At 42.1% G+C, this 22,468-nt stretch overlaps 1 protein-coding gene across 2 annotated transcripts in view; it reads right to left on the reverse strand.

Annotated features, from left to right (window-relative positions):
• The window catches only part of RCL1 (RNA terminal phosphate cyclase like 1), a 197,443-nt gene that overhangs the window by 14,236 nt on the left and 160,739 nt on the right, over positions 1-22,468 (reverse strand). The window contains exons 1-7 of one of the 2 annotated variants that reach the window (XM_066338451.1): positions 18,603-18,766; positions 16,275-16,346; positions 15,292-15,467; positions 8,433-8,507; positions 7,055-7,179; positions 4,479-4,604; positions 2,753-2,909 (exon numbers count right to left, since the gene is read on the reverse strand). In XM_066338451.1, coding sequence (XP_066194548.1) covers positions 2,753-2,909; positions 4,479-4,604; positions 7,055-7,179; positions 8,433-8,507; positions 15,292-15,467; positions 16,275-16,346; positions 18,603-18,750 — 879 coding nt within the window. In that variant the 5' untranslated portion in view covers positions 18,751-18,766. Of the gene's footprint in view, positions 1-2,752; positions 2,910-4,478; positions 4,605-7,054; positions 7,180-8,432; positions 8,508-15,291; positions 15,468-16,274; positions 16,347-18,602; positions 18,767-22,468 lie in introns of those variants that run through there. The other variant, XM_066338452.1, reaches the window with a different exon arrangement.

The raw sequence follows: 22,468 nt of genomic DNA on the forward strand, positions 1-22,468 counted from the left end.
AAAGTTTACACAATAGCAAGCCCTCTACAAAATGTCCCTGGAGCCCTGTCAACAGTAACTCCAACTCCAGCAGATTTGTGGATGATCCCGACACCTAAAACCCTCTTACAGAGAATTTTTTCCAGTGCTCTCAGGGTGCCTTTGTCTGGCCAACCCTCCCTGGCCCCCACAGCATAGTACCTACTGGCAAAAACACAGATGGTAGAATAATCTCATAAGGAGAAGATCTAAAAACAAGAAAAGAGATTCTCCCTTGAGCCGTGTATGCAAGAAGTAGGTGGTGTAAAAAGATGTGAGACTTAGAGATTGCCTATTCACAGCAATCTATTTTGCTTTCTCAGATTTTTAGTTTCACTAAACATCTTACCTAGGTAAAGAAACATAAAAAAACAGTATACTAAAGCTAAACAAACTGTGCACTTTGCAACATGTTTTTATAGCCTCTCTGGATTCAACACTAAATCAAACTGATCTAACAAAAAAAACCAAAAAGACCAACCAAACAAAAAACTCCACCCCAAACAAAAAATACAAATGTCCAAAAACCAAACACCCTATAAAAGCCCATCGCAAAACAAAAAGCAAACTAATCCCCAAAAAATACAAAAGAAAGAAAATGAGAAATAAACTTTATATTTCAAAATTCAGGCTAGCACTGTAGGACCATGTGGGTGATACATAAATTTAAGTATTATTCTGAAAACTACATAACAAAACCCATCATATTGCCCCTGATGGAGAGAGAGGGGAATTCACTAAATAATGACTAAGCGCTTCAGTGAAAACGTAGCACAATAGCTAAAAATGCTAACAAACTAGAACTTTTCCACAGTGAGCTGCTATAGTGAAGGACACATAGCCTGCACAATGCTCAGCATTTTTCAGTCACTCTTGGATAGAAGTCACCCATACATAATGTAATCTTCCAGGAGCACCAGCACTACCATAGCACCTTTTCACACCTTTGTGGTTTCTAATTCTTCTCTCAATGTTGGAAGTTTTGAGCAAATAGCAAGCATAGCAAGCCATAGCTAACACCCTCACTGAGAATCTGATCTTCAAAGACACTGAAATATGACAGCCTATTACTTTATGATTCAAAGACCAGTCTGACCCTGTTTCCTCCTCAAACTTTTTTTTTCCTGTTGTTTTAAGAGCCTCACTATCCTTTCATCATATTCAAATGGCTGCCATACACTAATGCAGAAAGTTACTTGCTTTAGGCCTTTCCAGCCCTCTTAATTTCATAAGTTTTCTGACATCTGATTCCCCAAAAAACATAATATCTGAACAAATTCCCTCACTAGTTTTAATCTGTCAAGTGCTGAATGGTTTCCAAAGGAAAAAAAATACCTATTGCTGATAAAAATATGTGGAAACTGGCTTTTTGATGTCCCTGGACATCTGACTACCTGAAGATGTTTTCCAAGACATTTACACAAACAAATGTACCAAAAGATTTTTACAGTTCACACCTGAAATAAAAATAACTACATAATTGCAGAAACAGATGTTTCAGTCACTAGTTGTGACTACATTCCCCACCCATGATGAACATTCAAATAGAAGGTGTCTAGATTGTACCCAGCAACCTAGGAAGAACATTTTGGTGATGGCATTTCTGTGAGACAAGGAACTTGGACTAGAAAAGTCCCGTTAGGAACATGGTTTATACATTGCATAAACAAAGACAAAATATTAATGGAAGACTGAAAAAAGTTGCCAACTGGTAATTCAAACAGGTGAAAGATTTGCAACAGGGAAAGGGAAAAACAACATGGGCATACAACAACAATCTAACACAGATATGGGTGTGATTTATGAGGCTGACGGGCTTTTTTATATTTACCTACATTCCCTAATATGGAATCTAAATAATGACAGTTTTAACACTTTGCAAAGTCACATAGGTTATTACATTTCAGAGTAACTACTTGCTGTTCTAATAATGAGCAAAATTTGTAGATTACTGCCTCCTAAAGGCCAAATGTGTTTTATCAATACTAAAATGCAGTTATTTAAACATTTGTGGAGATTTAAAACAAAGCAGCTGGAAGGTCCTTCACTAAATCAGAAACTCATCAGGGTGCTATTTGCCAAATCATTTGTAACACTGAAAGCTGCTCATCCACTAAAATTCTTGCCACAAATGAAAATCGTTTTAATAAAGAAAAACACCTATGCTGAAGTAAACTGCAATGCACTTAGGATTCCTAAGTAAATACCATCCTAGCTCCCTTCAACAACCCATTAAGACAATTCTTCATACAACCAACAATTCTCAGCACATTTGACTTTGTCATCAGCATCACAAAGTGGTCAACATGGAGCCTTGCTGGGCTTTTTTCCCCTTCTGCTCCCTCTCTCCTATGTTCTTCCACTCATAATGTCTCATTCTAACCACTAGTTTAGAAGCACTGACTATATTACCCATCCACATTACTGAAAAAAGTAAAAGCCCATGTGAAGCTAACTGAATTCTGTTGCAGACAGAAAGCAATGGAAGAAGAATCTTCCACTCTCATGATTCATAGTAACACATATCAGACATTGGAAATAACATGCCCCAGTAAGTCATTACACTGTTAAAGGAACCATGCAAAACCACTCTTTACCTGGATGAAAACACTGGCAGCACTAGATCATCTGTTCGGATCTGAGCCTGTCTGAGGGTGCCACCAAACCACCTATCCCTTTACATATTTTATCACCTCCTTCCCTTACACATACATGTACAAAACAAAACACTTACTCTATAGATCTCCTCAAGCAGCAGCTTAGCACAGTTCTGGCCCAGTTCCTCAGGAAGCACAGCTGCTCCCTGGCCCTGAGGGTTTGAGGCTAGCTCAGCACTGAGAATAGTGCCATTGATGGTTTCTGCAGTAAGGCACATGCCAAAACCTGGTGATCTGAAAGAAAGGGAAAAAGTACATTTGATTTATGGACAAAATTGGAGTAATGAGCCAAGAACTCCAAGTCAGATCCTCCTACAGGATGACAAACGTCCTGTTTGATACAACAGATTGACACTGGAAAAAGAAAGTTAAACAGTATTTAAAAGTCAAACCCACTTACGGCAAGTACCACTTGCCATAAACCCCTCTATGCTGGTTTTTCCTGGGCCAAACTCTTTAAATAGAAAAATGAAAAAGAAAATAAAAAGTCATACAAACATCAGAAGTGTTTGGTGGGGTTTTTTAATAGAAGAGGGTACCTTTCGCATTTATTTAATCTGTGTTTGATAAGCATTTCAAAGGTATCTGGTGTTTCTCCTCTGCAACACTCAAAACCAAAACTATCCTTCTTTGAGGTTTCAGCTCTTTCCCCTGGAAGCCACAATATTTTGCAAGATTAGACGAATTAGTTAGTATCAAGGATACTGCTTTCATACTGGATTCATACTAAAAATGAATGTCCCAACACAGTAGCATCAGAGACCCAGCCAGCCAGGTTGAAATGGATTCAGCTCCTCTTCCCATGCTATGGTTTATCCCTCTGCATGAGCTACATGAAGTAAAAATAATGTCACTGTTTCAATTCATTTGACTTTTTAAATTTCATAAACAGATGAGAAACAAAATTGGACCCCATAACCACACAGCTCCTAGAAAATTTTTTGCAATTCTGATCCTGTAAACAGTCTGGAGCCATTAAAGTTACAAACTTGAGTTTAAATATGATGAAGGATTAGAAAAGACAAAAAATACTAAAAAATTATTTAACAATTTCTAGGTTTATAAACTTTCAAATCTAACAATTTTTAAGGAAATATTTTAAAAATTTTAAAACTTTAAAACTTTAAAATTTTAAAACTTTAAAAGTGAAGAAAATATGTATGCCTGCATTTGAGCATACAGACAAAAGATAAACAAATGAGTTTATCTTTCAGCCTCAAGGAAGAGTGACAAGAGGACAACAGAGATGACAGATACCAGCAAAATTTTCTGAATCGCATCCACTACTTCTGTGTTCTGCTGGCAAACAAAATCTGTGGAAGTTGAGTAAGTTAATTTCCCAGTCCTCACTAGTCAGAGGACACTCCTTCAGCCATTCAGCAGAAGTCAACCCATACTGCTTTAACACTTCCTTAAAACACCTCCATGCCATCCCTAGCGCTACGGTTTCCATCAGAAGGGGTACAGTCAACTTTGAATCTTGGTTTCCTGAACATACCATGACACCTTTTATCTTAATCTCTCTTCAAAGCAACAGATTTAAAAATGAAGGGAGCTTAAATTGCCTTTAGTGCCAGTAACTCACTAAGTCCTTGATTAAGAAAACACACTTCTATCCCTGTTAGGTAAGTAAAACAAATGTATGTAGTGAATCACCCTTTCTTTCTTTGTGAGAAATATTTATTTCAAATCAACAAAATAGACAATTGTGGTCTAAAACTCAGTAAAATTCAATCAGGACACCCTAGCAGGTGAACAAATGCAGAATTACATGTCTGTTTCCTGTAAATTCTAGATACTCACTTTCCAGAGCTGACCCCCTTCATATGATCTGTGTAGATATAGATGTCTGGGAGGAATTTATTCAGGATGCCCCTTGCAGATTCCACCATTCTGTTTGCCATCTGTGGTGACACTCGGACAGAGAATCTACATTTCTGAGCTAAGAAATCCATCACAGTCACAAGAAAAATTGAAAGCAGAGACTGACAAAAGTGAAGAGGCCCCACCCCGTGCATTATTTCAGAAAACATGTGCTTTACACATCCATTCGTGGGCTTTTGCCCATGTTCCTGTACCTAGAGAACCATATGCACATAAGTGCTTTCTACAGTGTTTTCATTTATATGCCTTGAAGTGAAGTACACAGAACATGTGCTGAAGAACAAATTACGACTAGGTAAACATCTATCTTGAAAATGCCCTTCATCAAATTTAAATTGCTATTCTGTCATCTTGTACTTTCTTATGATGGGGGAAGTCCTGTGCGCTATGTTCTTCATGTTTTATTAAAACATGATCCTGAGTGAAATTTCTGTGAATTAGCAGCAAAAATATCCTGCCTTTCTGTTTCTGTCAAGGAGAAATCGGGAAGATAAATAAGAAATTAAAGACAAATATTCCAACAAAAAAAATTAAAGACTCCAGGAAAAATATCTTTGCTATCTCCAAGTATTTTGCAGTGTTCTGTGGCTATCAAATTCTCTGGTTCTCTAGTCACTCAGCATTTGAAGGTTCCAGGACCCATCCCAACCCACCTCCTCACATTACATAAGAGATGAACTGCCTTTCTGCTCTTGTACTCAAGTGCTGCTTCAGAGAAACTCCCAACAGACCTTCAAATGTACAAAGCACATTATGCTTTAAATTCCAGCCCAACTATAATACAGACTCAATGCTTGACACATTTAACCACCCATCTGCCCAGACATTCATACAGCAATGAAGAGAAATACACTCTCAAAACTCCCAGCTGGCAGGGAAGAATTTTTTTTTCTACAAATTTCTATAGTATCTCTTGTCGAGTAGGCAAACCAAAAACATTAGTATCTTCAGGCAAAATGATTAAAAAATAATCAGAAAACTGGTTGTTCTGCACAGTTGATGCACTCAGTTATTTTGGATGATATAAAAGGTTGCTGTAATATGATCTCCACAGCTGTGAAGAAGAAGATTTACTCACATGAATCTTGGAGGAACAAAAGTACACACAAAAAAGACATAAGGACTTATCCTTACAGATGTTTTGTTTTCTGTTGCCTTGAAGGACGACTTAACAGCTAAACTAAAATAAGACTGCCTGTCAGCAGGCTTAAAGGCAAAACTTTATCCCCAAGAAATGGCCCAGGAAAGCCTACAGCAAGGTAGAAGTTCAGAATTCAATCCGATACATCAGCGAAAACCAGCCAAAGTGGTAAAGAATGGTGCTGCATATTAATGTCAATTTAGAACAACAGTAGTAAAGTCATGATCATTGCTTCCTCCTCCACATAGCAACATATAGAACTATTTAGTACAGAGCAGAATGGAGGCATAAGAAAATTCTCTTCTCCACCAATATACCACAGCAGCTATCATCAAAACCACAATGTGATGCCTCGTTTCTGTTCTGCAGCACATGCATTCAGTAAAAATGCCCTTGCTTGACTCTACTGCACTTACCTAAATGCTGCAATTGGACAAGATACTTTAAACATCCAGTTCTCACACGCAGTTGTGACAGTATGCCATAAAGTAAAAGAAGCAATAGGCTGCAAATCTACACCTCTGGCAAAAAACGTGACCTCATTCCTGCTTTCCTTTTGGGTAATCAGTGCCAAATCATGTTTGGGACTCTCAAACACAAACTACATGTTGGCCATTGCTTAAGACAGTTTCATGTAAGGGATTTCTACCTTCTTCCTACAATGACAACAGACTCATGACATATACCATACAAAGGCCTCAAGAGAAAAATAAAATCAAAAAAGAAATAAACAATCCAAAACACTGACCAAATTTGCAGTTGTTTGAAAAAGTAAGGAGTTTACAACAGTATTTTTTTCCCTTATCTTTGTGTGGAATAAAACCTCCTTCACTTCCACATGCAATGGTACTACCGAAAGTGAAGAGCCAAAATACTTTCAAAACCTACCAAAAAGCTCAGTGTGCAGTGCAAGATGTAAACTGAACTAAGATTTAAGCTCCCACCTAACTTCTGCTAAACTAGTAACTGCCAAGATGCATCTATTTAATGCACAACTAAACTACATTGGTTACCATTGAATTTACACACAAAGTAAGATTTATTTTAGTGCTCCTAGATTATGTGATGGAAGGTATTTTTTCTTGCTACTGAAAAGATTTTAAATAGTGCTGTTCAGTTTTGAATTTATTCGCTTGCTTACAAATGCTTTTGAACAGCAATGTTTTGAACATAGGAGTGGAGATACAGCCCTGAAATCTAGTTGTATGACTCCTCTGGGTAATGTTGTGTTAGCTAGATACCTGCTCAGAAATGTGGATGCACTTCTGTGACTTCCAGGTTAGGGAACTTTTTTTTTTTAAATAAGCAAACTCTTTTACAAGCAGAGAAAGAGACTGACAAACAAAAAGGATACGCAGTTCCTCTGATGCGCTTGATCTTCCCAGGGTCTGTAAACTGAACAGGCTGCAAGACCTTTCTCACTGGGCAAGCAAACAGTATCTCTCCACCTCCTTTGGGAGGCATTCCTCTTCGGCTGATCTAGTACAAATAACATTGGAAAAAAGCTGGTTAGTAAATAGTACAAAGAATGCACCTACATACCCCAAAATTACACTTTTATTTCACGTAGAATAAAATGCTTTAAGTAGGGGCATTATGTGAAAACAGGCAAGAAACCGACATCCTAAAGGCAGAAATGGATTTTGCATCAAAATTTAGGTATTGAAAAGAAAAAGCAGGCATTGAATTCTTTGTTCCTCTAAAGTAAAAGAAAGGCATGGCTTCTCAACAGGAAACAGAGCAAAACCAAACAAAACAGCCTTGGCTTAAGACTTGTCTCTAGTAGCAGATATGCACCCTGCTGCTGAGGAAACTAGAGCTATTTGATTTGAGCTCAGCTGACTAGAGCATGGTGCTGATAATGCCAAGGTTGTGGCTTTAACCCCCACAAAGACCATTCACTGAAGAGTTGGACTTGATGATCCTCACAGGTCCCTTCCAACTCAGAATATTCTCTATGTGAGGGACTAGAATGACGAACAGGTTCACTCCCACGAACGGGTCTGTCTACCTGACCCAGTCCCACCATTCCAAGCCAAGGATGGAGCTGGGAGAAGGGCCAGTGAGTGTGTCTGGGTTGGCAGCCCACAGCCAGACAGGGCAGGGCTGTGGTGAGCTGAAGGCCACCCCTGCTGCAGGGTCACAGGAGCAGAGGTTAACAGTACGAGGACAATGACATGGGCACCGGGCTGAGTGCAGGGTGAGGGGTGAGGCTTTGCAGAGCAAGGCACCAGCAGGCCCCAGCAGTGCAGCCAGACCCTTCACACATTTCTCCAACCTAAAAGAAACCTGAATTTTATTTTATATCCAGATTTACTGGATCTCTGAAGACTGTAGTCTTCAAGAAAATCTTCTTTCCTCTATTTTCCAAACTGGAAGCAAACCTCAACTACCCAAACCCAGATCCATCTCTCCTACAGGTGAAAAAGGTTAAAGATGCCATTTTCACTCCCTAGCCCCAAGCATGGGGCAGAATGAACAAGTAGAAATAAAAAGAAAATAAATGCACTGAAAAGCAACAAAAAGCAAAAAAGTTTCTCAGTTTTCTGTGGAGATTAAGAGAATTCACTACTTTCTCCTTACCCTCTCTATCCTCTCGATCCCTGTGTGAATCATAGCCACAACTAATTATCTGTAGAGACAGAAATCCACAGCAAACACATCGCCCTGTGAAGTACTGCAGGAATGTAATTTCAACACATGTTTGAAAAGAAAGGAACAAACTGTCTTACCTTGATTTCCAGACTTTCACCATCAATTCCAAACTTCTTCAGAAGGGGTAGGGCTGTTGCCTTAAGGACATCAACCTATGGAACACAGAATTTAACAAAAAAGACTCTCTATTGGAAGTTAGTCAGTAATTTAAAAATCACTAAATTATGAAGTGACTAATGGAGACAAGTCTTCTTCACAGAAGGTATTTTATGGGAAGAGATGGGAATGCAGCACAGACAGTTTCATCTAGTTAGACTACCACGGTACATGATTACTAAAATATTTCCTAGAACAAATTATTGGCAGATAGAATTTCCTATTCTAGCTTTCTTTCTCAGCCTGATTTTGAATGCCATCATGTAAAACAGCTTACTTGTTTCTCTGAACAGTGAAACATTTCTCTGAACATTTATCTGTTACTGAAAAAATAAAACTCTTCTGTCATTACTAAAAATTTCCTATAGCTAAACAAATTAATGCAAGAACCACTGCATTTTTTCAATCATCAGTGCAAGAGCAGGCCGTTGATTTGGCAGAAAGATAATTCATCTACAAACAACTTCTTTTTACCTGCTTCTAAGAAACAGAAGCTTATCAGTGGCTTCTATTGAAGCACTTAAAAGAATCTGAAGTGAGCAACACATCATCAGTGTATTCCCTTTTAAACCAGGTGCTCATCAGATCCATGTCTGAACACAATTATCTTTGCCATTGCTCTTCCTAATTCCCAAGACTACAGGGACTGCCCTCTTCTTCCCTCTTCTGAAACTTCAGTATCACTTTGTCAAAAGTGATAAAAATCATTTAGCAGTGCAACAGCACAGGGAGTCACCCAAGACAAACAGCTGTGGATAGACAGGATCAGGACAGCACGACCAAAGAGAAAATCAACACAGATAAGGAAACAGTTATGACATAGACAGCATTTGAGGAGGCAGATAAAAAGCACCCTCTTTACCATGCCTTCACCCTTCAGCCAAAATTTACAATTCCTGAATTTCATTTTCTCTGCTTTGAAGAGAGTGCAAGCCACTGACAAAATAGCAGCACATACCTCACCTACAGATCTGTGAACATTCTGTTAGTGGCACCTGAGGAGCTATGAGTGTATGTTGCAGTTCTTATTTTCAATTCCTGCTGGACAACATATTTCCTTTCTTACAGAGAGGTATTTGGTGTTATTTTTAGTATCAGTATTTGAATATCTTCATTCAAAAAACAAAACCTGTAAGCCAATGCTTAACTTCTTTTAACTTAGAAAGTTCATGGGTTTTTCCAGCCAGGCTACCTACCTTGCTTTGGCCCTTCAGTAGTATTCATTAACTATGCAAATTCAACTTTTGGAGCAAAGCCTTTACTAACATGCATGTACACAAGCATGTGAGTACCACTGGCAGAAGTTTCAACAAGCTGATCTGCTTCAAATTAAAATTACACAATGTTTCTTTCTCCTTCTCACAAAACTAACATACCAGTAAAAAATAAAACCTTTACTGTGTAGGTTAAGAACTCAAAAAACTTCAAGACTTGTCACAGTTTTAAGTCCTCAGAAAAGCTCCAGGCATAATACATAGAGGTACCAGACAGACAAATAATAAGACTGACTGTTCCAATTCTGCTGCCTAAGTAGAGGTGGCAATCAGCAGTATTTGAAGAATGGGAAAAGGCTGTTCTGCCCTGCAGACAAGTGGGGAGTTGGGCAGGATGTGAAACAGTTCACTGAAAATCACAAAGCAGCAGTTGAACTAAGTTGTAAACCCATTTTTCTATCCTTTTGCCTATCCTCTGCCATAAACCCCATCCCTTAGCTCCTCCTGGAGGGCAGTTATTTCATTTCTAGAACAGACAATATAGGACAAGTTGCACCAAAACAGATGCATCATACGACTGATTGTATACCTCACCACACAATACAACATCCGAAGTCCCACAGATATTGCTTATTCACAAAGTTGTGCAAATCACTTCCTTTAAAGAAATCTACAATAGCTAAGAAAAAGGTGGAGAAGTAACTTCAGGAATCCCTTATCCAGTGCAAAGATATAATAAAAAACCACAAAACAAAAGACTCAGATAGAGACCCTGCAGCACATGGCTACCTAAGAAAGGGAAAAGCACCAGTTGGCCTGTATATCCATTAACATTGCACAAATCATTGAGCCTCACCACACATACAGTGTTATGTTTCGTGAAAAAGGACCTCAACTGGGAGAAGGGGAAAGGGAAAAAACAGAGTTTAACGAGGAAAAAAGAAACGTGGGAAGAAAACTCCATGGGAAAAACTTCTTGCTTTCTGCAGACAACTGTTGAATTCTGATTAAGATTGAAGATTACTGCTCCTAAGCTAAAATTTTATATGCTAGTCTCATGTCAGCATGACAGTCATTTAAACTCAAAACCCCATGTCATACCTGTAAAAAACCTTCAACATCTGGAAACACAAACATCAAGAATGGTTACTCTAAAACAGGTTACTGCAGCTGTATCTAAATGTCAGAATAACAATACACAGAAAAGCAAAATAGGAGATATCATTTGCATGTGTCCTGGGGTGACTGTGATGCCTCTGTATCCCCAGTCATCTGTTCTGTGTGTGCTGTATGTTGTGTTCTGTACCTTTCAGATTGGTTCTAAGAGTGAAGCAGGGAAAGAAGATGCATGCAGTTTGTTCTGAAAACAGTGTTCACTCCTTCGCATTCTTCTTTTTTCTCTGCCTGGGGACTGTGTGTTCATCGGATACAGGGACAGCAGACAGAGAGGGTTTTTTCCCTTTTAGTTTAGCTAGCTGAGGCAAAGAAGCTTCCTGGACTTTTTTTTTTTTTTTCCTTTTTCTTTGGATTGTTTAAATCTGCTCTGTACTGAAAACCCAGAGAAGGACCGGCATCTGGCACCTGTGGCCCACCAGGGCCTGGATCTTGGCATTTTCCAGCACCAAAGGGACTGGGACTGATAAGGGACTGAAAGAGCCCAGCTAACTCCTGGCAAGGACTTCCTCAGTTTTGCCATCTCGGTGCTCTTTGGAGCACTGAGAGGTTTTATTGTTTCTTTTTTTTTTTTATTCCTCATGCTTGTGGGCATTTTGTTTGTCAAATAAATAGTTTTTTCCACTTTTCTAGGAGGAAATTCTTTTTCCTGAACAGGCTGAGGGGAGGGGCCATTTGGGTATGCTCTCCAGAGGAATCCCATTTGGAGGTTTCCTCCCAAATTTGCCCTAAACCAGGACAGCATGCTATCTCCATTCCCTTCAAAAAGGTACTTTACAAAGGACAGCCCCCACATATATAATTGCCATACGGTGAGATTTTAAACTGCCTCAGCCGAGTCCCACATGGCTGCTTCCACAAGCTACCCAGGGGTCAGGTCTCACCACTGACAGCACAGGAAAACATTATCCAAGTGTAGGCTGCCAATGAACAGTCCAGGCTGATATTCCAAAGGCATATATCCTCCTGACAAGTGAATGCAAAGTAGCATTTCTTTCACTCATTTAGGATGTATCACCCACAAAGTAATAATACTGCGCAGTATTATCACAGAATCAGAATGTTTTGGGGTTGGCAGGAACCTTAAAGATCATCTAGTTCCACCCACCCCTGCCATGGGAAGGGACATCTCCCACTAGACCAGGTCCCCGTCCAACCTGGCTTTGAACACTGCCAGGGTTGTGGCACCCACAGGCTGATTTGTTCCAGTGTCTAATAATACACCAAATAATATGTACAATATTATTAGCTATTATGTCACCACAGTCCCACTTGGAAAAAGCACACGTCCAGTGGCCTTGGTACTCTTTAGGACTGATACCAGTTGTCAAAGAGTTTTCCATTGCACCCTAGTGGAGGGCTATTCATATATGTAAACAAACACCAAAGTAAACACACGCTCTTATAGTCCAGGAACACAGCCTGACCTGTGCCTCACTGAACTCAGCTAGTCTTTCCTTATAAAAGACGTCCTTTAGAAGCTCTTCCTCTCACATGGAATTCTTCCACTCTCCTCACAGCAGGAGATCCACAATATTCCCTTGCATGCACCTGACAAGGGGGTAAAGAGCAACCTCAAACCACACAGCAATCACATCCCACAAGTACTTTTGAGACTGTATAAAAGCCAAGACATCAGTGCTGAAAGTGGATTTCACAAAGCCCAGTGGATCAGCCTACCTGTTCACTGCCACCATAAGAGAAAGGTCACACTCCTCTGGTTGCACACAAATTCCTGCTACTTGCCTCACAGATGCCTCCCACTGGCTACAGTTCTTCATAAACTGCTCCAGTGTGGGTTCCCTATGAGTTCACAAGTCCTGTCAGCAAACCTGCTCCTGCATGGGCTCCTCTCTATCCACAGGCCAGCAGTCCTGCCAGAACCCTGCCACAGCACAGGCTTCCTGTGGGTTCACAGCTGCAGCAGGCCTCCACCTGCTCCAGCGTGGGGTCCTGCACTGGTTGCAGGTGGATATATGGCCCACTGTTGACATTTATGGGTTGCAGGAGGACAGCTGCCTCACCATAGTCTTCATCATGGGCTACAGAGCAATCTGTGCTCTGGTGCATGGAACACCTCCCATTTTCACTGATCCTGCTGTCTGCAGGGCTGTTTCTCTACATATTCTCACTCTTCTCTCCAGCTCCAGGTTATTCTACAGTTCCAAACCCCCCACTCCTCCTCCTTAAAGCTGTTACCCCAGCAGGGCTATTACCACCATCACTGACAGGCTCAGACCTGGCCAGCAGTGGGTCTTGTCTTGAAGCCAGCCAACATGGCCTCTGTCGGATGAAGGGAAAACTTCTGTCAGCTTCTTGCAGAAGCCACCTCTGTAGCACTCTAGCTCACAAAACCCAGCCAGGTAAACCCAATACAACCCACTAAGTTGAAACAGAGAGGTTGTTACATGAAGAGCAGCAGGGAAAACACCTAAAATCCCATACTGTAGTCAAATTTGTTTGCCTTTCCACCTTCTCATTGGAAAGTAGAAAGCATACAGATGGAAAAAAAATTTAGCACCTCTTTTTGGTCAAACATAGATAATAATTGTTCACTGAGTTTATAAATACCCTCTGTCTACTGAAAAATAAAAACCAAAATCAATTTCAAACCAAGTTTTCATTTACTTAAGCATACAAATCAATTAGAGCAGCACTTAAATTTGTGCTTTTAGTCTTAGAAACCAGCAGAGCCATATGTTGTACAAAACAACTTGTAAAAGTCCTTAAACTACCTTATTGGTGTGCACCAGGATCAATGTTTACTCAGGCAAGTTAAACAGATATAAAGCAGGCTAAACCAATTTTAGGAACTGATATTCAGTTACAAGCACTTAAAAAGTTAACAAGTATGAGCTAAGTCACAGTAACTGATGTTGTTACTGTGTTGTCACCAACAACTAATACATAGTTGCTAATATAGCACAATAAGCTTAAGCTGTAACTCCTTACATGTATTTGATTTACATGTAGCATCCTGGCCTTTGAGTCAGCTGATGTATGCCAACGGACTTGTCTGAATTTTGACAAGTGCAAGCACCCTTCAAGCACAGAATGGCCTTAACTCTTGCACCCATTTGAACTAAAATAGTTTAATCTCAACCTCATGTGACTGATGCCCAAAAGGAGATAATTTCCAGAATCAAGTTTCTATTGCTTAGAGGAGTGTCCACATTTACTTGAAAACAATACGAATATTGGACTACTCTTCATCTCCAGATTAAGCAAGAACTTTTCCATTGTGATTAAATAGTCAAACAAAAAAGGACTTCTTTGATTCTTACTACTTACCAGTTACAGTAAGTACTTTTAGTCACAATGACTGAAACAGTAGCAAAAAATGCTTCCTCTTTTTTCCCTGTAGTGCTGTGTACAATCCACTTTGATCATCCTTTGACTCATGTGGATGTCTCACAGAGCCACAGGCAAGAGAATGAGTTTTTTAAATAACCAGAGAAACACAGCTGAAAAGCCATAAATTCTAGCAGGACTTGGGGGCTTTTGTAGTATTTGTAGTTATACTTCACAGGTATTTGTATTCATTTAAACTGGTTTAGTTTTCAGATTACAATATGTCCTTAACTGACTCAGAGGAAAACAGGCAGTGTCCAATCACCATTCAAAACGTAAAGAGTAATGCTGTTCTCTAAAAGTAAAAGTTTATGTATGGAGTTTTTTGAGAAAAATAAATAAAGAGCATAACCACTAACCATTACTTCAGCATTCTGACCATGTCTCCCACAATTCGTTTTTGTAACAACACTGGTACAAAACAAAGGACTGCAGATCAATAATAGAAACCAAGTCAAGCATTTCATAGCCATTTGACCTACTACGCCTTCTGGGATGTTTATGAAGAACCAGAGAGTTCTTATATACTTTTGCTATTGTAATTTTCTAATCACCATGTGACTTCTGTTTCTATCTACTAGAAAAAGGGCTTCACAGCAGCACTGGTATGAGTATTTCCAGAATCCAACAGAAGAGAAAGATTCCTTTCTTTTTGCACTCATATCTTTAATACATTTTCTTCTTTATACAGTAAATACATGTGCGGGGCAAGAGAAATAATCCATTGAAATTCTAAGAGAACAGGAGAACCAAACCTGTGACAGGGCCTCACACTGCATTTAAAAGGAGTTTGCAGGGGAGAAGACAGAAGCAGTACAGAACTGAACATCAGAAGGGGAATTACAAACTGAAGTTTAGAGTGTGATACACTCTAGTTTTGCAGGTGCTCCTTTGACTCAGAGAGTTTGCAAAGGCAATAACAACGGATACTTCTGGATGTGAGGGATGATAAAAATACAACATGTTTTAGACACTTCTTCCCAGTCTTGTTATTTTAGAGGGAAAAAGTATCCTTCTCTGATACTTAAACTTTATTACTTACCGAAGGATCTACTTGATCATTTGTTACTCCTCTCAAGACAATCTTCAGTGGATGCTTCATGAAAGGTGCCAAGCAGAGCAGACTTTCCAAATAGTAGCCAATACCACGGCTGGGGCTGCAGTCGTGTTCCAGTGAGCCTCCATACAGAAGACCAGGCTGATAATACAAGGTAGTACCTGGGGAAGAGGCCAGGGGAGCAAACCAAATGAGAGCACTGTACAACACTGGCCATTAAAAAACAGCTTACAGCACCCCCAGCACACTATTTACATGTCTGCAGTTAATAAATGGGTCAACACATGAGCTTCTGTCTGTCCTGCACATCATTTTCCTCCTTTCCCTTCCACCTAAAACCAAGGATCTCTTAACAATCTCCAAAATGCTGATACAAGTAATTATCCTCCACAGAAGCTAAATCTTCATCAGTCCATCAGGTCATTGGAGTCTTGGCATATCTGATGATAATTCATTTGCTTTACTTACCAACTGAAAATCATTAGAAATGTTAAAAAAAACCAAACCAAAACAAAACAAAAAACAACAAAAAGAAACAAACAAAACTCAGACGAGGTGACGTTTTCACATGGGACGCTTTCCACTCTAACCAAACCCTTTTGTAAGCATGAATAAGCAAACAGTCTGGCTAAGAAGTTTGGCTCTGTAGAGGGTAAATCTTTTTCTTCTACAAAAACCAGTTCCAGTACAGAGGAAGATTTGTGCACTGTCAAATCCTGCATACCTAACAAAATACTAATTTTAGTTCTTGGGCAATAGAGCTTCCTTAGCTCTCTCCATTATGGTGGAGCATTGAGCTTCTTGCATGTAATCAATTATTACAAAATTTGTCAACTTAGTTATTTCTGGTCTTCTCCATCAATCTTATCTGAACACCTACCTTTATCAAGATAAGACTTCTATTCTACTGTAGAAACTGATAAATCCTGAAGACCATAACAGATGAAGCAGAAAAAACCAGATCTCACCTGTTTGGTTTATTTCAATCCGTGAGCCATTGGTCACTTTGTCAATCAGGCGAATAAAACTTGCTTCAAAATCTAAGGAGTAGAGCACAGACAGAATTATAAAGTTTCTTAAAGGTTCAACACCTTATTTATACTTTCATCCTTTCTTGCCTTCCATGGCAGTAAGGCTATACTCACACTTCAGGTTGTGGTATAATGCCACCACATGTGAAAAGGCAATTCTCTGTAAAAACAGAGATGGTAATGTGAGCCCCCACACTTTTAGGCATCTCGAATCACTTGAGATGCCTCAGATGTGGCAGCTAGACTGGTCACACTCCTCTCCCTGGCACACAGCACATAATACAATTGGACACTTCTGACCACAGTGGCTTGAGGGATTGCTCTCATCCAGGGTAAAACCTTTCACAATCTACATTTTACTCAGTACAAAGCAAAATATACAAATCATAGCAAACAGGACCCCATATATTAAAGCATGACAAGCTAGTAACAGCTTCACATTATTCTCTGTTAGTTTAAAAGAAGGCGACATTTAGATGTGAAGTGCTGTTGCTGTTCCACAAACAGAATTAGTTGTCTGCTGACTCTAAAATGTTCCATTTCCAAAACAGTTTTGAACATACTTAAGGATAGAGAATCACAAGTCTTCCCACTGCCTCTTTTCTTGCTTACTGTGTTCACTACACTGTAACAATTAGTGTGGAAGTAATTCCTCAGTTTCTCTCGATTGTGTGGACTCTCACCCAGAGACAATGAAAAGGACAAGCAAATTTAACCCAAAACAAAAACAAAAATACCAACCAATACCAAAAAGGAAATAACACACCAAAAAAAATGTTTATATGACTTTATAGGCACTGGGGCATCTTCCAGTGCAAGAATCCATCCTTGCGACCACAGGTTTCACTCTTGGAGAACACCATCAGCAGAGTGTACAAAAGTTCAGTCACAAAAAGCAAAAAGAACTGCATGTTGAATTATCAACACAAATCAGGATCTACTGCTATTATTTTTCTGTTACAGTCATAGTTCACACTTGAACCCATACTTCAAAAAGGCAATTCAAACGCTGTTTTAAAAAACATGGCAATATCTACAAACTTCATCAGTACCAAATGCTCCATAGTGATAATAAACGCTTTGGATCATGCTAAATGTTATGTCAAGCATACAAGAATGCTTTGGCAGTTTTTGAGCAGATTTTAGCTACACACTGAAGGCTCCTCAGGAGGCAGAGAAGCATCTACTCCAGTTCTGAGCTTCCTAACAGGGCGCCTTGCCCAAAAAAAACCAACTGAACACCACAAAAACGTTTCTTCCTCAAACATCCCATTGTTTTCTTACTTATTGTTTCTATCTTATTCTTTCTTACTCCAGTTTATGATGGAATTCATCCTGGGATGCCAAAAGCTTTGTACAAAAATGAGTATGGTACTCCCTAAGAAAGGTTTCCCTTAAACAAATCTGCAGAAATGAGAATAATTATTTCCCCTCTTTCACCCTTCCTGTTTCAGCAAACCCTGACAAAAATCAAAGCATAAACCGTGACCTACTAAAAACTGCGTGAAGGTGAGCTCCCACAAACACAAGGGAGCACACAACACTTGGGCACGAGCAGGCGGACAGAAACGACGGCCCGAGAGACAAGGAATTCATTCTGCCATTCCGACTACGAAGCCACCAACACGGAGGCGAGGACTAGCCCCGGGGCTGCAGAGAGGCTCCCGCACAGGCAGCGAGCCGCTCAGAGCCCCTCCTGGCCGTTCCCGCACCGCCTCCCGCCGGCGCGGCGCGAACAGCGCTGCCCACGGGGCGGCTCGGCAGGGCAGCGCCAGCCCCGGCCGCCCGCACCGGCCCTCGATGGCCCACTCTGCAGAGATGGCGCGACCTCGCGAAAGGCAGGGCTGCCGAGCCGAGCCGAACCAGCGGGACAGGGATGGTACCGCTCCGACACGCCCCCGCCCCGCCGGGCAGCGAGGGAGGCTGACAGCAGGAACCGCCGGGTGCGTGACAATACCCCTGCCCTGGCCTCCTTCGCCGCCCTGCCCGCTCCCGCGCCTCCTCCTCGTCCCAAAGCCCCGCGACCCACGTGTGACAGCTACACCCGAGACGGATGTGCGGAGCGCTCAGGGAAGAGCGCACCCACGGGGAGACTCCGGCACGCGGCTGGGCCCCCCCTCCTCGGTGGGGCCCGCCCAGAGGGAGCCCGGGCTGTCCCAGCTCCCAGTCTGCCCCTGCCCGGCAGAAGGTCCCCCGGCACAGCCGGCACCGCAGCTCCGCCGCCCCCCGACCACCTGCCCCGCGGCCGCCGGTGCCGCCGCTCACCGCGGAGGCCGGGGTCCTCCTCCTTGGAGCGGATCTTGCGGATCTTCAGCGGGCGCCCGCTGAGCGTGGCCAGCACCAGGCGCTGCCGCAGGAAGTTGCACCCCGTGTAGCTGAGGCACTGCGCCTCGCCCGCCGCGCCGCCCGCCATCCCGCTGCCCACGTGGTTGGGAACAGGAAGCGCTGGGACACGGGCGGGGGCAAAGGGCAGGGGGCGGGCGGGCGCTGGGAGGGGTCGCGCCGCCCCCGAGATTCGCATCCGCCGGGAGCGCGGCGCGGCCGGAGCGCTGGGCGGCGGGGCCGGGGCGGGAAGGGCCGGGCCGAGTCGAGTTTGTCGCGGCGTGGGTGGCAGCCTCCGCCTTTTCCTGTGCTCTCCCAACCTGCGTGTTTTCAGTTGAAACTTAAGGAGTGTGGAAGTGTCGGGAGGTGTGTCTGACCGGAGCCCGCTGCTCCTCCGGGTGATACGGGCTCTCCTTCGGCGGGCGGGTAAAGGACGGTCCGGAGGGGAGCGTGGTGTCTTCACAGGGACACTGCCTCTACATCGAAATGAGTCGATTTCTGGGCACCACAGTTGTTCCTTAGGCAGTACTCTTCAGTAATTTGTCCCTGGCTACCTTAAGGAAAACTGAGCAGAGGAATGAGTCGTGCTTGCGCGGTCCTTGGGACAGCTTGTTTGCTTAATGACAGTCACAGAGTCCTGCTGTCTAAGAGGAGGAGACTAACCAAAGCTTTCAGTCTCTTATTTTAAGAGAAACGTCGATTACGGTGGAGGCGTGATAATGTCAATTGTTAGGCTACATTTGCGTGCCCATGAAAAGAAGTTTCTTAGAATGGAATAGTCTAGTTGAAAGGGATATACAAGAATCATTTAGCCCAACTGCTTCATTTCAGGGCTGACTCAAAGGTAAAGCAGGTTGTGAAGGGCTCTGTCCAAATGACCCTTCCACACTGATAGGCTCAGGGCATCATCAGGCATGATCACCCTCTCTATAAAGAAATGCTTCTTAATGCGAGTCTGGACTTGCCCTGGCACAACTTTGAACCATTCCCACACATGCCATCACTGGATCCCAGGGAGAAGAGATCAGCACCTCCCTCTCCACTTCCTCTCCTCAAGAAGCTGTAGACAGCAAGGAGGTTGCCCCTCAGTCTCCTTTTCTTCAAACTGGAGCCCAAAGCGCTCAGCAGTTCCTCACATGCAATGGTATCCAGTCCTTCCACCAGCTGTCTTGTCCTTCTCCAGACACCTTCCAGGACCTCCCCATCATTCTGAAATTGTGGAGCTCAGACTTGCACCCAGCAATCAAGGAGAGGCCCTGCCCTAATGCTGGACATGGAGGGATGGTCACCTCTTTAGACAGCCAGGGACGTCAAGTTTGGTGCACCCAGGATGGCGTTCCCTGCCCTACTGGCTGCCAGGGCACACTGCTGCCTGCCACAGAGCCTGCTGCCAACCGGAACCCCCAGAGCCCTCTCTGCAACCCCAGCACTGCCCCTCTCCCAGTTTAGACTTGTGTCTGGCATTTCTGTAGCCGAAGTGCAGAATCTGGCATTTTGACTTGTCATTTTTATGTCACTGGCAGTTGCTCAGTTCTCCACTGTATCTAAGAACCCACTCTCTGCAAGGGCTCTTGTCCTTCAGGAGAGTCAACAGCATTTTTCAGTGTTGTGCAGCAAAAGTCAGACAATTTTCCACACAAACGATAGCCATTTTTTCTACTAAATTGTTTTCCAGAGACAAAAACTTTTTTTAAACCCATGATGGGCACACTTTACAGAAACCGAAGGAACTAAACCACGTATTATTAGCTGATCTTTCATAATCAGCATGCATAAGAAAATTTTTTTGTGTTGATACACTGCTCTGCAAGTTTTTTATCACAGAAAAGCAGAATGATTTAGTTTGGAAGGATCATCACCTTCAAAGATCATCTAATGAGCTCTCATGCTATGGGAAGGGACACCTTCCGTAGACCAAGCTGCTGAAAGCTCCACCTATCTGGCCTTCAACACTTACAGGTCCCCACTGGGCATCCACAGTTTCTGTAGGCAACTTGTGCCAGAGCCTCACCTACACTGTAGAAAATTTCTTCCTTATGTCCAGTGTAAGTCTACCCTCTTTCATTTTAAAGCTCTTGACCTTTGCCCTGTCACTACTTCTTGGTAAAAATTCTCCCTCTGTCTCTCTGCTAAGCCGCCTTAAATACTGAAAGACTGCAATACACTCTCACCAAGGCCCTCTCTTCTTCAGACTGACCAATCTCAACTCTTTCAGCTTTTCTTCAAGAAGAAATTATTCCAGCCCAGTGATCATTTTTGTGGCCCACATTTGGACTGGCTGAATCAGGTCCATGTTGCAGAATCACAGTCAGAACCACGGAATTGATTAGGTTGGAGAAGACCTTAGAGATCATCAAGTCCAACCTGTGACCAAACATCACCTTGTCTACTCAACCCATGGCACTGAGTGCTGTGTCCATTTTTTTCTTAAACACCTCCAGGGAAAGTGACTCCACCATTTCCCAGCGCAGCACATTCCAGTGCCCAGTCAGCCTTTCTGTGAAGAAATTCCTCCTAATGTCCAACCTAAATGTCCCCTGGCGCAGCTAAAACTGTTGTCTTGTCTTTCCTGAACTGGGGACTCCACAGCTGGATGCAAAAATCCAGGTGGGGTCTCACAAGCATGGAGTAGAAAAGGGCCACCATACCTCTTGACCAGCTGGACACACTGCTCTTTATGCTCCAGTCCAATTTTTCACATACCAGTATCCCAAATTTCTTCTCCACTTAATCCATTTACCACCCAGACTGTACAGATGCTGTGGATTTCCCAGAGAAATGATATGTCCAAATCAAAAGACCATATCTGTCAAAGTAAAGCCTAGGATTTTCTTTTTAAAGGAAGCATGCTGAGAATTTTGTGGAAAGTGAGGGTCAAAATATGATAGCAGTTTAACAGTATTAGTTCACACATGCAACGCCCAAGATTTCTGAGATATGGGCAAAAATATTTCGAGCTATCCATGGTTCATATGCAGATCAACTCCTCTGTCTTTTTAGAAAAGGAGAGTCTTGTCATGGACAGTTTTGTGAAATAAAAGAATTATAGCTTTCTGTGTGTAAGAAATTAGGTGCCAGTTGCAGCTCTGATCTAGAATATAACAGAAAGGAGGGTGGGGCTTGAGCAGCTGAAATTCTTTTCTGTTATGCACTGAGCTAAACTAAGAGAATACCAAGTGTAAGGAAGGTAGAGAACATACATATTTTCTCAGAGCTAATAAATCTGTGTCCAAACTTCACAAAAATTCTTACAGCTTTCTTGATAACTCAGTGGTTTGTTTTTCTGCTTACAAACAAATTCAATCAAGTCTCTAAATAATTCCTTCGGGTTTCAGAGTTTGGAGGGTATTTTGGAATTCCGGAGCAAACAGTGCTAAACTTCATGATCAATGGAGAAGAAGTCTAGCACTTACCGTGTCCTATTTTCAGGGGACAATTTTGTCTTCTTCCTTCATTCACAAGCCTTTTAGACATAACTGCAGAGTAGTAGTTAAATAACAGTTTCCTGTGAGGCTGTGGATATGGGATGTTGTGGAGAGTTTGTCAGAAGAATGGCTGCGTAGCAAGGGCTACGATAAAGTGCAGCCATCAGCTACGTCACTGGTGGCAAGTATACATTACCCCTGAGAACGGATGTTAGTTAGCAACAGGGATGTTGAAAATACATAGTATGCAGAAAGATACATAAAGCGAAGGAATTTGCAACAGCAAGGCCAAACACAAAAGCTATATGCGTCATAGAAAGCAACCAATGATGAGCTGTAGTTTTGCAATATGCATGAGCTAATTACTGTCTGTATAAAAATGAT

The sequence above is a fragment of the Sylvia atricapilla genome, chromosome Z, assembly GCF_009819655.1.
Source record: "Sylvia atricapilla isolate bSylAtr1 chromosome Z, bSylAtr1.pri, whole genome shotgun sequence".
In the NCBI taxonomy this organism is placed as follows: domain Eukaryota; kingdom Metazoa; phylum Chordata; class Aves; order Passeriformes; family Sylviidae; genus Sylvia; species Sylvia atricapilla.